Source organism: Culex quinquefasciatus, chromosome 1 (genome assembly GCF_015732765.1).
Source record: "Culex quinquefasciatus strain JHB chromosome 1, VPISU_Cqui_1.0_pri_paternal, whole genome shotgun sequence".
Classification (NCBI taxonomy): Eukaryota; Metazoa; Arthropoda; class Insecta; order Diptera; family Culicidae; genus Culex; species Culex quinquefasciatus.
The window spans coordinates 35,178,351-35,195,344 of record NC_051861.1 but is presented as its reverse complement, the minus strand read 5'-3'; the positions used below and the strand labels follow the sequence as shown (position 1 = coordinate 35,195,344).

At 35.9% G+C, this 16,994-nt stretch overlaps 1 protein-coding gene across 3 annotated transcripts in view; it reads right to left on the bottom strand.

Moving 5' to 3' along the window:
* Positions 1-13,189, bottom strand: part of LOC6039164 (diacylglycerol kinase theta) — a 71,889-nt gene extending 58,700 nt beyond the window's left edge. For 2 of the 3 annotated variants that reach the window (XM_038249350.1, XM_038249353.1), the window contains exons 1-2: positions 13,025-13,189; positions 5,221-5,992 (exon numbers count right to left, since the gene is read on the bottom strand). In XM_038249350.1, coding sequence (XP_038105278.1) covers positions 5,221-5,332 — 112 coding nt within the window. In that variant the 5' untranslated portion in view covers positions 5,333-5,992; positions 13,025-13,189. The remainder of the gene's footprint in view (positions 1-5,220; positions 5,993-13,024) is intronic. The other variant, XM_038249351.1, reaches the window with a different exon arrangement.
* Positions 13,190-16,994: the final 3,805 nt, after the last annotated feature.

Genomic DNA, 16,994 nt, shown 5'->3' with positions numbered 1-16,994 from the left:
AATCCAGCCTCCAAAAAGTGTATAAATAACACTTAAGTGCTAATAACATTTGATAAGGTAGTCAGATCCACAATGTTTTAGGCTCATTTGAAAGGTCTTTCGATTATCTAACTAACGACAGGTTGCATGGTGGACCCGGACACCATTTTCATTGAAAAATCTGAGATCCGGCCTCCAAAAAGTGTATAAATAACACTTATGTGCAAATAACTTTTGATAGGGCTGTCAGATCCTAGATGTTTTAGGCTCATTTGAAAGGTCTTTTTATTACCTTTCTTTTTACAATCTTCCCAACATACGCCGAAATCGTTTTTTAGCATAACTTTTGAAGTACTTAACTAAACTTGCTGATTTTAAATAGAGACCTATGGGACCCCAAGACAGATCGAATGAGACTAAAACGGTCAAAATCCGTTCATCCAGTCCGGAGATAATCGAGTGACAATTTTTTTGTCCTCCCACCTACACACATCCACACAGACATTTGGTCAGAACATGATTCTGAGTCGATATGTATACGTGAAGGTGGGTCTACGAGGTCAAATTAATAAGTTCATTTTTCGAGTGATTTTATAGCCTTTCCTCAGTGAGGTGAGGAAGGCAAAAAAGGCTCGATTTCACCTGTGGTGATGGGACCATCCACAAACCACTTGGACACTTTTTTTGAAATCCCAAGAAATTTTATGATAACATGAAGTTATTATTGCAACTTATGCATAGTAACAGGCCTGTGTCTTTTAGATATAATTCAAATATTTAAAATTTTCTGCAATACCATTTGAAATTTTCAACAACACTCATCTCCAATTCACATTTCTGGGTTGAAAAAAAAAAGCAATCCGCGAAAATTGCAAAAAAGGTTTATTTTTGAAACCTCGTTGCAAATACTTTTTAAAATAGATAGAATTTTGTGTAACTACGATATAACTTTTTGGTCAATGAAGGTTTTTCTCATAATTAGACGATTTTTCTGTTACTTGCTTTAATTCAGGGGTGCTCAAAGTGTTTGAATGGCGGGCAAATTTGAAGCTCTCATGATCTTGCGGGCCAAACCATTTTTTTTTCAATAAATATTATCCATAAGATTGTTATTGCAATTTGCATGTGTCAACAAACACTGAAATCAGGTTAGACCGCTGCAAATAGAGGGTGACAAGCGGGAATTCCCGAGAAAAATTTCCCGGAAAATCGACAGTTTTTAAACCTCTCGATTCCAGGGAAATTTGGTCGAGAGTCCCGGGAAATTTTCTACTTATAAATATCGAAGCAAAATGTTATAAACTAATCAGAAACACATTTAAAAAATCGAAATGGTTTAGAACTTTGGATGTTCAATGTTCAAGTTCGAATAAACCTATGCTTCTCTAAGCTTGTTATTCAGAAAGTGTAAATTTTAACTTGTCGAAAATTCCAATAACTATAATTGAGAAAAGCCCAAAAAAATGAAGAGCCCAAAATTTACCATAAAAAAGCAGTTACATCTCAGAAATTAAATACAGTCCAGACTCGATTATCCAAAGTTTCGATTATCCGAAGTTTCGATTATCCGAAGTTCGATTATCTGAAGGTTTGTATGGGTCTTCGGATAATCTAATCACGAACAAATTTTTTTTTTTCGTATTTCATCATCAAATTCAAGTTCTGCAACAACACTTTAGTCAAATTTGAATCTTGAATTTAAAAATTTCCTAATAATCTTAGAGTAGTTTGGAGTAGTTTAAAGCCAAAAAATCTAAAATAAGACAGTGAATTTTTTTTGTCGAGATTCGATTATCTGAAGTTTTGTTTATTCGAAGTGAAATTTTGTTGCATAAACTTTTTTTGTTAAATTATTTTTATTCGTTATCTCTAAGAGGGAACACCCTTTTCAATAAGTTCAATTTTCATATCCTCATTAAGTCATTTTGTGTTTCTCTTCAACCTGAATATTAGATTATATATTAGAAGAAAAAACTCTAGCATTCTGTAAAGATTGTCTTAATCTTGGTTAAGGTCCGATATTTGTGAACATTCGCATTTCCTGATAAATGTAAATATTTCTTCAATGAATATTTCCAGTTTACCTTAATAAGAAAAAAAAAACAAGTTCAAATAGATGTTTTGAGTCGTTATGTATCATATTGCAAAAATCTCGATACTGGGAAATCATATATTTGCTATTTTTTAACTTCACGAAAAACTTATAACAAGTTCATGCAACAAGCTTGTGCAACTTTTGAAAAATCACTCTGTGCGAATTAAGATTCGTAAAATTTTAAACTGCAATTTTGAGTCCCCGAAAGCTCAAAAAACGAACTTGTATTTACAGATTCTAAGAAAAATCTAAAGGTTGAACTAGTTCCTTAAAATAATGAGGCTTCGTAAATTAACATTTCTTTGAATAAGTGTGAATTAATTGTAACTGAATTTATTGAAAAGAAACAAATTTATGACCATTCCTTTTAAAATTATTGGCACTATTGGCATAGTCAAAAAAATCTCGGGTCCCGGGAATTTCCGGGAAATGGCCAAATTCAACTCTCGATTCCCGGGAAATTGAAAATCTCGAGAATCGTCACCCTCTAGCTGCAAATATTTTTGTTACAAGGTCACAGTTGAGAGGAACATTTTTTGGCTGAAGACAATCGTGATTTCACAAATAAAATGAAATTTAAAGGGTATTCAATTCAATTCACTTGTATTTTCATTTTCTGCAGAACATATTTCAAAAGGGGTGACACAAACTTTGAAGTAATGTGTAGAAGGATTTTTCAACAATCATTGAAATTTCAATAAAAATTTAATACATTTTGGTCTGCCTAAATCGAATGTTTGTCAATTAGATTCATAATCCAAATGTCATGAGCTCGAAATCCGATGGGGAAGGTTTCTAAGTGCCTCATAAGTTTGAGGCCCAGCCTGTAAGAAAATAGTGAATTATAACTTTTAAATAAGTATGTGATACCTATATTTTCACCATTTTTACAATTTTATAATTTAGTCTTATTTGAAAGTTTTATAACCTATTTCTAAAAATGTTTGAAGAAAATTTTGACGAAATTACATTATTTCACATTCAATTTTCAATAATATAGTCATTTCAACTATCTACTTTCAGGAGGAATTTCGACTTCAGAAAAGTTAGTGTTTAAACTTTTGACTGATCTCACAAATACCCACAAAGGTTGTAGAAGACATCGCGGGTGGGATCATTTTGACCGTATGTATTGTTCAAGGTGATTTTACAACCTTTTCTCAGGTGAAGAAAGCAAACATTTATCTATGAGTTGGTAGCAAAGTTGTTCATGCAACTGTTGATAAACTGGGGTAGATTTCGTAATCTCGAAGGCTTTCGTAATACAAAATAATCGATAATAATGTTTTACATGTGACAATTGTAAAAAACTAAATTTGAAATCAAATACTATTCTACTCGAAAGAACAATGATAAGAAATATCTACAACACCCCTATTGTTGACATCCGCAATGTATTCCCCGCTTAGATAAACAAACACCTTACCATAATCAGAGTAATCCAATACTACGAACCAAAGCGATACTACTAATCCATTCCGTAACTAATCATGTGTGTGTGTGTGTGTTTGTGTGTATTTATACATAATGCACGTGATTAAAATTGGTTTTAATAGCATGCAGAGCATTCGCACTAATCTATTCACACATATTTAACGAAATCATACGTTCAATTCACACATATTTGCGCTCTTCTTCTTCATTCCGCAGCAAATCCTCGATCTTCCTTGACGAAAAACGGCTTAATCCATAAAACTTTATCGCCAGCAATTTGTGTATCCGTTAGCGAATTCGAAGGAGAGCGAGCGAGCGAGTGAGCTCCTATCCACTATACACTGATAATAAAAATTAAAGAAGCAAACACACACACACACGCACACACGCACACAAACGGACAGCTGCACAAAGACATTAAAACCACTTTTCCTTCGATGTGATCAAAGCCAGCATGATTTTCAGTTCATTTTCCTCATCATCTTTCGTGTGTCTTCTTCTTCGTCTTCTTGCTTCCCAACTTCTAATCTCAACAATTTCCACTTTTATGACCAACCGTCCCTCCCCCAACTCTCCCCTCGGGGCACTTCTTCGTGCCTCTTGGACATTGCCTTTGAAACAAGAAAAAAAAGATATTCTTTTCCCTCTCGATCTACAAGCAAGAAGAAAAAAAACGGCCAGACACTTGACGGGCTCAGCGCTTTTCATCAGTAGTTTTCCACTTGAGTTCGTGTGCAAGAGATTCCGCTTTTCCGCGTTTCTTCCAAGATTTTTTTTACTTCTTTTTTCCTCATCATCAGCACATATTCTCGAGTGGTTCACGCCGGAGGCAACTTGAGCGAAGCGGCCACTAAACACTTTTTGATGAGATGTGATTGATTTTTGTTTTCCTGATTGATGAATATTTTGAAAGCACTACTACAAACGATATTTACAACCATGTAAAACGATCTAATCTTTTCATTCTGTATGCAAAACCCCCAAAAAATCACAATTTTTCATTTCGAGAACAACATTTTTCAATGTCATACGCACTCGCCCGCTCACTCTCCCGTGAGCACTCTCACTCGTGAGTGCGTATTGACATCCAGCGCGCGACGGCACTCACTCCAACCAGTGGAATCTCACAACTGTTTCCTCACTCCTGTAATATAATCCAAGTGTGCCACCCTCTCTGTTTTCCTGTCTTCGCCAGTGTTGGTGAACAAAGTCGCGTGCGTGCGTGCGTGAAACGCGCTCTCACTCTCACGCGGTCACTCACTCTCTTGTGAGGGGCGCGCGCACTCGAGATAACACACACTTGGCACACGGTGCTGCTGCTGCTGCTGCGAATGTGTGAAGTGAATTTCGGGAGTATAGATCAATATTATTTTTCCTTTCGTCGTCGGCCGCCCCGAAGCTGGGGCTCTGGCTCTGGTGGCCCCCAGCCCTGGGCAGTGGGGCAGAGGGGGCGCGGTAGACGAAGGGGGGCCAATATGAGTAGCAAAAATGGCCAACGATGAAAATTAATGGAAATCTTGTGGGGTTTTTTTCCCCTCGACGCAAACCCCTTTGCAGAAATGAAGAATTGAACGAAGAGTCTGGAGATTTTGGGTGTTGAATATCCTGGCGAAGTCAACGATGGCGAATCTTGACAAGTCATTCCGGAGCTACTCCCCGTCTGGGAGGGGGGGTTCGTTCCGGAAGACGGGTCGCGTTCCGTGGTCCATTACCTTCGCAGATGTATCCCTGTCCGATGAGTCCCCACAGCAGGTCCGAGCAGTGGTGGCAATAGGTTGGCTTGTGAAATGTCTTTCTTCCAAACGAATGCTCACCACCCGCCATTTTGTTTTGCGCGGCTGCGATGCAATGAGATGCTGCTGCCTCTGGTTCTGGTTCTGGTGTCGCTGCCGTCGTGCTCTGCGGATCCTGCTCTGCCGGTGCCAGGAGGCGGCTGCTGGAACTGGCCGTGGTCTTCTGGTATGTCGTCGTCGTCGTCGTGGTCGTCGTCGTCGCAGTCGTCACGGCAGACTCACGCTACTCCTCCGGCCAACGACGGACGGCTCCAAGTGACGACGGCGCTGACGGCTGCGAGGGCTTCTTCATCCATCATGGTCCGGGGAGGTTTCACAACTTCAACACTACCTGCTGCTGACGACCTGCACACTTCACAGCCCGAATTCCGTCGCTGTTCCGACGACGATTTTTTCCCCTAACTTCTTCTTCCTGTGCACAATCCAAGTGTGCTGTGCTAGCTTTTACTAGCACTGCTGCTGCTGGCTAGTGTTCCACACTCCGACCTGAACACTCTTAATCCGCCATCCTTGGAAAACTGTTGGTGTTGGCGTTGCTCCCGTGTGATTCTATCGCCGTGACCGGTCGCTCCATCTGTCACTCACTATTCCCTTGAATTTTCCTCGCTCTCTCTCTCGTGAGTGTCTCTCACTTTTTCCTGCTTCTCCTCCTCTTCTTCTTTCACTCACCACTTTTCCGACCTGTGTGAACCTGTGAAATCACCTTAACAAAATAACAACTCGCTTGTCTCAAACACCCCACACTGGACACGATCACGGGAGATCGTTACAACGATCCCAGCAACCCGCGTCAGACGGAAGCAGTCTTCTTCTTTTATCACAACCATCCGTGTTCGACGATGTCCGTCCGTGCAAACGCACACACGAAATCGCAGTCAGTGTGATGTGACGGAATTGGGAGATGGAGAGAGCGAGAGAGAGCGCGTGGAAAAGGAGAGCGATGGAACTCTCAGGGGGGAGGATTTCCCACTCGCACACACTCGCGGGTGGCACTCATTTTCAAACAGAGAGGGAGAAAGTAGGCCTGTGTTAGCACACATGGTGGAGACTTGATTTGAAAGGGCGAAACTGTTTGTGGAAAGAGCGAAATATTTTCGAAAAACGTTAATTTTTTGATCGATTTGGTGTCTTCGGCAAAGTTGTAGGTATGGATACGGACTACACTGGAAAAAAAATGATACACGGTAAAAAAAAATCTGATTTATTTAACTTTTTATCACTAAAACTTGATTTGCAAAAAAAAAACAATTTTTAATTTTTTTAATTTTTTTGATATGTTTTAGAGGACATAAAATGCCAACTTTTCAGAAATATCCAGGTTGTGCAAAAAATCTTTGAGCGAGTTATGATTATTTTTTAATCAATACTGATTTTTTCAAAAAATCGAAATATTGGTCGCACAAATTTTTTAACGATGTTAAATCAAATTTTCAATCAAAAAGTACTTCAGTGAAATTTTGATAAAGTGCACCGTTTTGAAGTTATATCCATTTTTCGGTAACTTTTTTTAAAATAGTCGCAGTTTTTCATTTTTTTAAATAAGTGTACATGTTTGCCCACTTTTGAAAGAAATATTTTTGAAAAGCTGAGAAAATTCTCTACATTTTGCTTTTTTGAACTTTGTTGATACGACCTTTAGTTGCTGAGATATTGCCATGCAAATGTTTAAAAACAGGAAAATTGATGTTTTCTAAGTCTCACCCAAAAAATCCATCATTTTCTAATGTCGATATCCCAGCAACTAATGGTCCGATTTTCAATATTAAAATATGAAATATTTGTGCAATTTTTCGATCTTTTCGAAAAAAATATTTTCAAAATTTTCAAGTCAAGACTAACATTTCAAAAGGGACAAACATTTAATATTACGTCCTTTTAAAATATTTGTCTTGGTTTAAAAAAATTGAAAATATTTTTTTCGAAGAGATCGGAAAATTTCACGAATGTTTCATATTTTAACATTGAAAATCGGACCATTAGTTGCTAAGATATCGACATTAGAAAATGGTGGGTTGTTTGGGTGAGACTTAGAAAACATCAATTTTTCTGTTTTTAAACCTGTGCATGGCGATATCTCAGCAACTAAAGGTCGTATCAACAAAGTTCAATATAGCAAAATATAGAGAATTTTCTCAGCTTTTCAAAAATATTTTTTTTTCAAAAATGGGCAAACATGTGCACTAATTTTTAAAAATGAAAAACTGCGACTATTTTCAAAAAAGTCACCTAAATATTTATTTTACTTGAAAACGGTGCACTTTATCAAAATTTTACTACGGTACTTTTTGATTGAAAATTTGATTTTACATCGAAAAATGAAGTTGAAAAATTTTTGCGACCAATATTTCGATTTTTTGAAAAAATCAGTATTGATTAAAAAAATCATAACTCGCTCAAAGATTTTTTGCACAACCTGGAAAGTTGGCATTTTATGTCCTCTAAAACATATCAAAAAATAAAAAAATAGTGTTTTTTGCAAGTCCGTATCCATACCTACAACTTTGCCGAAGACATCAAATCGATCAAAAAATTCCTTCAAATGATACAGATTTTTTGATTTGCATAAATCATTTTTGTATGGACAGCTGCCAAATTTGTATGGAAAATTATATGGACAAACTAATGATGCAAAATGGCATCTTTGGGCATACCGAATTCACCAAAAAAGTTTCAGTCGGATTAAAAAATACAAAAAAAATCGAATTACTGAAATCTGAGAGAACTGCTCAATTTAAACTCATTTTCAATGTTTAGCTTGAATTAAAGATAAAACAAAAAAAACGGTTGGATGATTTTTTTTAATGTGAAATCAACATTGTTATTTTTTTGGAATCTAAGGTGAGTAATATTGGATTTGGTATTTTTAAATTTAACAGACTTTTAGGCTCTGCTAAAACCAATACTGTAAAATAACACGATCCGTTTACCTTTCAGTATTTGCTTCAAAAATCGACAAAACATATTTTGTTTATAAGAGCTTCGTTGATAAAATTAGACTCCCAAGTAACTTTTTTCCAGGAGTTCTACAAGAGCTCTTCAAGATAGCTACAGCATAGCAGTTTGGACCGCGGTAGGATAAAACTCTCTTCAAGTACTCTTCCAAACTCCTGAAGAAGTTTTGAAGAGAATTTTATCCTACCGCGGTCTAAACTGCTATGCTGTAGCTATCTTGAAGAGCTCTTGTAGAACTCCTGGAAAAAAAATGTTACTTGGGCTGTTACAAGCATTTAGTTTTTTTTTCAATTTCAATTCAAACGAAACAATAAAAATGGGCCAATATAGAAATGTAAACACAAATTCTATCCTGCTTACGTCAGTTGATGTTTACATTTAGGACGAGCAGGATAGACTCTTTGCTACGTTGTTTTACTAGAATTAGACTAGAACCAATTTTATTCGAAGTTTTTGCCCTCGACTCTGGTCAAAGAAAGGGACAAATACACTAAATTCGCAAATATCAAGCAATTTTTTTAGCCAAATCGGTTAACCCTCTACAACACAACCTCGCCTTTAGACGGGCTTCGATTAAAAAAAAAATGCTAAAAAATCATTTTTCAACCAATTTTTGATCTTTAAAAAGCATTGGAAAGAAGAACTCTTGGAATTTTAGGATATCCAATATTGGGTTGGAAGTTTTATTTATTTTATGAGACTTGGTCAATGTTTTTAAAAATGTGGTTTTTTAGGGGTCAACTTTGGCTGTGCTTTTACTAACATTTCCTAAATTTTAAGTAAAAAAAGGTATACAGTAATTTTTATAGTGTCATAGACTATGCCTCTACGCATTTTTTTACAATTTAAATGATAACACACTTAGATTTTTTACCGAATTCGGTAATGTTTACCGAATTATCAACTGCTTAACAGTTCGGTAAACTGAATACTATCAAATTCGGTAAAAACTTACCGAAATTTGGTAATGAAGTTCATCATTATTCATTGCACAACCGAAATTCGGTAGAATTTTTTTCATTATGACAGATGGTTTACTGCCCATGTTCGCATAAATGTCCCATACGCAAAACAACAAGCTGAGAAAAACGCATTCGTGTTAAGTTTTCTAGAACAAAGTACTGGATATTGTAGGCTTTTCTGAAAGGGCACACGTTTTTGAACCAAACTGCATCAATAACTCAAAAGCGATGAAAATGCATATGGGACATTTATGCGTTCAGGCGAAGTTTACCGATCTAAACTTTACTGATTTTTCAACTGCCGAATTCGACAAAAAAAATCTTAGTGTGAATGCTGCCATTTTAAAGCATAAAATGTGAAAAACAGGCAAAAAATAGAAAAGTGGCTGCCACAGAAAAAAAATTATGGTAATATTCATCAGAAAATGGTGACAGATTTTGTGGCAAAAAAAATGATTAATTTTACCCCAGAAAATGATAAATTTTCATCAGTTTTTGATGAATATTCATCAGGTTCACATTTTTTATGTAATATTACTCAAAAATAGAGTTAATATTCAACCTACCAAATTTTCAACATTCCAAAATTCAACTTTTTTTCTGTGTGTAAAAACATGAAAAAAATAAGATACACAGAAAAAAAAGTTGAATTTTGGAATGTTGAAAATTTGGTAGGTTGAATATTACCTCTTTATTTGTGTAATATTACATAAAAAATGTGTAAAAATGTGAACCTGATGAATATTTATCAAAAACTGATGAAAATTAATCATTTTCTGGGGTAAAATTTATCATTTATTTTGCCACAAAATCTGTCACCATTTCCTGATGAATATTACCATCATTTTTTTTCTGTGTAGGCAAAATGTAATGATGAAAAGGGGTAGAATAGAATACTGCCAAAAACAGACATAAACTAAACAAGATAAATGCAAATTAAGATACTAAAAAAACAACAAAAATATATATAAAACAAGAGAAGTACAGTTTTTCGTAGATCAAAAGTAGCTAAAAAAAAAATCGCAAAATCACTCCCCAAAACGAAAATCACTCCTACGTCACATTGTGAGAAAATCTCCTATTTTTTCATAAAATGTTTTTAACAAATGTCGTTTTTGAGCGAGCAAAATAAAAATATGCCTTCCCGTTTGTAATCATAGTAGCCAATGTATTATGCTAAAAACGCTTACATACTAAGATTTTTGAACATACGTCACTTTTTGTTCACTAAAAGGCGAATATCTCATCGGCTTTGCGTGGACATAAATTGAATGTTTAAAAAGCAAAATGATCGCCGTAAGCTTAATGCATTAGTTTTGACTGCAAAATTTTTTGGCTCGTTTTTTGGGAGTGATCTTTGACATTTTTTCAGCTAAAAAATACAATTTTTTCTCCCTAAAACGCCCTGCCATGCCCAAACACAAGCTTTTTTGGACTATGTCTGTACAGGAATTTGTTCAGGGGACATTAAACTATAACTTGAAGTCCAAGGCGACCAAATTTGAATGACTTTAGTATGATTGTTACGCGCATTTCTGAAAAATACTTGAAAAATGCACTTTTTTCATTCAAGCTCCGCGCGCGAATTGTAAACCATTTTTTGGATTTTTTTGTTGTATGAAAACATTGTTCCTGACAAAATTTGACAACTTTTAATTTTTTTTGGGACGCCCTAATACACAGTAAATTTTAAGAGTGTGCATGCAAAATATGTCTTTTCCAACAATTTTTCATCAGAGTTATATTGTTAATTTGATTTTGGTTAACCGCGGTGGATTTTATTGAAATAATTCGAACTGTCAAAAATCCACCAAAGCATCTACCACACAAAAAAACTTTGTTAAAAAAGTATCCACCGGTAGATGCTCTGGTGGATTTTTGACAGTTCGAATCATTTCAAGAAAATCCACCGCGGTTAACCAAAATCATAACAATGCAGCTCAGAATTTCAAACTTAAATTGACTTCTTGTGCATCGAATCCAGGACACTGATAAAAGAATTCCGGACACTCGTTTTTGCTTATGAATCGAACAAATTTAGACTGAAATTTTAGTGAACGGCTTTCTTTACATCTCAAATAAGCTGTTAACATCGACACAATCGATATTTTGAATAAAAAAAATGGCGTCGTTGGCGTCGAACTGTCAAATATTGATCGCGGTAGATCACGGTGGATACTTTTCTACCAAAGTTTCTTGTGTGATCAATGTGGTAGGTGCTTTGGCTGATTTTTGACAGTTCGAAATATTTCAAGAAAATTTACTGCGGTCAACCAAAAGTGCCTTCCCGGTGCTTCGGACGTCTATGAAATGTTTCAGCGATACGTTTCACAGTTTACAACTCACATTTTTATTTATTTTAATTGTTTTAACATTGACTACAGCGTACAAACATATTTAAAGTTGATGAAAGTTGATTTTAGAATTCATCAAATAACACAGATTTCGCAATAACTAGGCAAACTTATATTTAAATAATTGATAAAACAAGATAAGGTGTCCGGGTTTCGAAGCGTCCGAATTCGAATCATGACGTTAGCGACCCTTGAACTTTAACCGATTTGATTTTAAATTGACAAAGATTTGTTTTAATTTTCGCCTAAGGAATCGAGCAAGAGGGTACCCTTGATTCCGGTTTCTTTTATTGGCACCCTACTGCGCAGCCTCAACTCGAGGGGAAGCATGAAGTTTGAGGTCCCCAGAAACACGTGCACTTTGATTTTTTCAAGTATATTTAGGCAGGGCCGAATGGTTCTTCTCCAAAGTTTGTATGCATAATTAGGGCGGTTCGTCGCTCTTGCATACAACCAAAAATTGCATGCAATATGTGGGAGTAGTGAACAACACTAATTCTCCATACAAATTTGGAAGAAAAAACCATTCGACCCCGTCTTAATATTTTTGAAAAATTCAAAGTGCACGTGTTTTTGGGGACCCCAAACTTCAACATTCCCCTCAAGTTAAGCCTGCGCAGAAAATTGTTGGTCGGTGTTATCATTTCTATAGAAGAACTGACATTGATCATCTATGATTGTTAAGCTTTATGGCGTTTTGATAAAAGTTCTTCAAATACTTTTGCAACGGAAGAGCTATGTAAGCGAAAGTAATTTTCATGGAATTTCGCACGGATTTCATATACCATCTCTAAATGTAAGATGAAAGTGGTCCAACGGGATATATAGATGCCAAAAAGAAATATTATTTTCTGGCCACGCTTGCTTTTTACTGGATAAACTATAGTTGTAGCAGATTATGTTTTATTCATTAATTGTTCCGCTCTAAAATCAAGTAAACACCATGCTAAGCCACAATCAAACACATTTTCCGCTCTTCACTGTCCCGCGAGCAAAAGTTGACCAACTGTGTGCGTGCGATGTGCTCTGAGGCTATGACAATAACAACAGCAACAACTTTTTCCCAACTTTCCCACTCGCCCAAGACGAAATCCAGATTGCTCCTCCAACGTCGACGACGACGACGACGTCGTTTTTCTCCGACACTCCCCCGCGCCACTCAACACACCCCTTCACAACGTCCACCCACTTCCAACCTACTGTACGGTGTGTGTTACTTTGAAGCACTCACACACACACTCGCACGGAAAATGGCCACTCTAATCCTTCTCTCCCACTCTCGCTCTCGCGCGCGCTCTCTCTCTCTTTCTCCGTCTTGGAGGAGCACAGGTTCCCCTCCTCGATTCGCGACAGATGAAAAATCCGTCCTTGGGCAGGAGAAGATTCCGTAATCGGCCAAACCCGTCTTCTTCAAGAATCCCACTTTTTCTTCGTTTCTCGTCACAATGCACTCACGATTATCGCGACGACGTCAAACTGTTTCCTCTTCTTCGTTTTTTTGTTCCCAAAATCCGTGACAAAATCCGATGAAAAACTCTGACGGGGGACACACACACAGCGGCGGCGGCACGGATCTTCCGACGAACCGACGTCGACAGGTTCGAAGATGCGTGTGGTGAAGTTTGTCCCCCACACCTGAGAGCCCACCACAGAGCAGAGAGAGAGAGAGAGTTCCGCCCGGCACTCATTTTCCTTTACCTGCTGATGATGGTGCGAGAGAGAGAGAGAGACAGAGAGAGCGTTGCTCAGGAAAATTGTCACATGTCAAACGAAGGAGAGGCGACACAATGTTTTGACAGAATGTGAGGTGAGAGAGAGAGAGAGAGAGAGAGGAGGTAGAGAGACACGGTGTTGAACGAGGGAAATTTGAGTTTTTCTTCGGCAAGGTGAGAATGTCGTCGGTGTTTTATGCTGTTTGAACTAACCAGTGCGATTGCTTGGATGGTTTGGGAGACCATGCGACTCCACTGAGTGCTGTTGCCTTTTAATCCTACTTTATCATAACCACAATTCTCTGCCAACTCACAAAACAGTTGACCTGAACCCTCTTTGGTATTTGGGCCACCAACTCACACGGCAGTTGCTACGACCCCTCTTCGATTTGCGATAAACTTTGTCCTAAGGTGTAACTTTTGACCTTGAATCCGAGGTCCGATTTTTTTATATCTCGTGACGGAGGAGCGGTACGAGCCCTTCAATTTTTGAACATGTGAAAAAAGACAAGTTTTTCAATAATTTGTAGCCTGAAATGATTGTTATTCAACTGAGCAACTCTCTACAAAATCGGCCGATTTCGACCATTTTTATTTTCATTCAAGTCTCCATACAATTTTGGCAGCTGTCCATATAAAAATGGTACAGACACGCCTCGGTTTTGCACTGCCCCGGAAAAAAATCATAACATTATTTTCATCAGATCCTTTTAAAATTAACAAATAAAAACTAGTGTTGCAAATAAGATTCATTTATTTGGATAATAAGATATTTTTTAAATGTGTTTTTTTGATTTATTTGATTATCACAAAAATATATTTATAAAAATCAATCAGGCATCATTATAATTTATTTAAACGAAACTTGGATTCAAATCTTCTTTACAAAAATAACAATTCTTACGTTATTGTGCACTTTTATGCATATATCTTTAAAAAAATAATAAAATGATTTCAAACAAACACAGTTATTTTTGGAATTTCTTCAAACTATTGAAGCTTATTTTAAAAATATTTTTTGGCTAAATTTCTTGACTCATTTTGAGACATTTGTCAATAATTCAAAAATATTGTTGTTTGTTATCTGTACAATTTATTTGCTTTTTTAAGCTTTTTCCTTTAAAAATTTATTAGTAAAATAATTTTCTAGTTTTCTAAAAACAACATAATTTTTTGCATACTCTTTTATTTAAAAAAAATCAATTTGAATAAAATGCCTCAAAAAAGAAAAATTAAAATTTTAAGCAAACACATTCAAAATAGTAAGAAATCAATAGTAGAATTATTCTGTACATCAATCCAAGTTTTTTTTTCGTATATTTCACAATTTTACGAAATTGATGATTATATTTCTTCTCTCAGTTTTCTGTTTAGAAATACGTATTTTTCCTGCATTTTAAAAATGCAATGTTTCTCGAAAAAAATACTCAAAATTATTGTTATTGAAATATGGGTATCAAATGATTGGATTTTTTTTATACATTTCGAATGTAAAATCATTTTTTTGAAGATAGTCCATATGTTCACAAAACTACGTATTTTTGAAAAAAAATACTCAAAATTTAAATTTTTACAATATGGGTATCAAACGATCGGGATTTTTTCATACATATCGAATGCAACAACGACATTGTTTGGAAATACTCAAAATGTTCACAAAACTACGTAGTTTTGAAAAAAAAAAACAGTTTTTACAATATGGGTATCAAACGATCGGGATTTTTTCATACATTTCGAATGTAATAACAACATTTTTTGAATATACCCAAAATTTTCACATTTCGATATTTTCGAACAAATACTCAAAATTTCAGTTTATACAGTATGGATATCAAAAGATCGGGATTTTTTCATATATTTTTCAATTTTAACAATATGGGTTTCAAACGATCAGGATTTTTTCATACATTTGGAATGTAATAATTTCTTTTGAAAATTGTCCAAATTTTCTGAAAACTTGAATTTTGAGTATCGTTTTGAAAATACATATTTTTGTGAAATTTTTGTATGGGTTTCAAACGATCAGGATTTTTTCATACATTTGGAATGTAATAATTTCTTTTGAAAATTGTCCAAATTTTCTGAAAACTTGAATTTTGAGTATCGTTTTGAAAATACATATTTTTGTGAAATTTTTTAGTATTTCCAAAAAAAATTGATATTACATTCGAAATGTATGAAAAAATCCCGACCGTTTGATACCCACATTGTAAAAACGAAGCTTTTGAGTATTTTTTCGAAAATACGTAGTTTTGTGAAACTTTTGAGTATTTTGAAAAAAATGTTGTTATTACATTCGAAATGAATGAAAAATGCTAATCGTTTGATACCCATATTGTAAAAACTGAAATTTTTAGTAATTTTTCGGTAATACGTAGTTTTGTGAAAATTTTAAGTATTTTCAAAATATGTTGAAAATACATTCAAAATGTATAAAAAAAAATCTCAACGTTTCAGTTTTTACAACATGGGTATCAAATATTGTAAAAAACTGAAATTTTGAGTTTTTTTTTCAAAAATACGTAGTTTTGTGAAAATTTTGAGCATTTAAAAAAAATATTCAGCATTCGAAATGCTAAAAAATCAGAGTTTTTTTGTAAAGGACCTATAAGATATTGTGTTTTATATGTTTATAGGACCTATTAAAAAAAAACTCTGGAACTGATCATTTGATACCCATATTGCAATAACCCCAGTCGGCCTGGGTTCGATCCCAGACGGTCCCGGTGGCATTTTTCGAGACGAGATTTGTCTGATCACGCCTTCCGTCGGAGGAAGTAAATGTTGGCCCCGGACTAACCAAAAGGTTAGGTCGTTAGCTCAGTCCAAGTGTAGGAGTCGTCTCCCTGGGTCCTGCCTCGGTGGAGTCGCTGGTAGGCAGTTGGACTAACAATCCAAAGGTCGTCAGTTCGAATCCCGGGGTGGATGGAAGCTAAGGTGTAAAAAGAGGTTTGCAATTGCCTCAACAATCAAGCCTTCGGACACTTAGTTTCGAGTAGGAATCTCGGAATCGAGAACGCCAAGGCAATGCTTAGCGCGAATAATTTGATTTTGATTTTTGATTGCAATAACAATATATTTTTGCTTTCTTCAGATAAAAAAATGCATTTTCAAAATATAGGAAAAATACGTATTTTTGTAAAAAATTTCATGAAATTTTAATTTTAATGGATAGCTGTGGGTCTCGTGGCGCAGGGGTAGCGGCTTCGGCTGCCGATCCCGATGATGCTTTGAGACGCGGGTTCGATTCCCGCCTTATCCACTGAGCTTCTATCGGATGGTGAAGTAAAACGTCGGTCCCGGTTTCTCCTGTCTCGTCAGAGGCGCTGGAGCAGAAATCCCACGTTAGAGGAAGGCCATGCCCCGGGGGGCGTAGTGCCAATAGTTTCGTTTTTTTCGGATAGCTGACATCATCCCAATTCCAAAACACTATAATTTTTCGATGTTTGCATGATTTTTCATACGCTCTGTGCATCGGTTATGCACGCCTCGGTTACAGCAACATCAATTGGTAAAATAGAGTGGAATCTAAACAGTAAAATCGAAATCAAATGGAGGATAATAAACCGAAACCGTGTTAGAAAATCAGTGAAACACAATACACAGAAGATAGCAGAAATGGAAAAAAAGAGAAACCTCGTTCTGCAATGTTCAGGTACATCCACAACAGTTGACTCAACTTGTTGCGAATCAAAACAATACCGTCTACAATC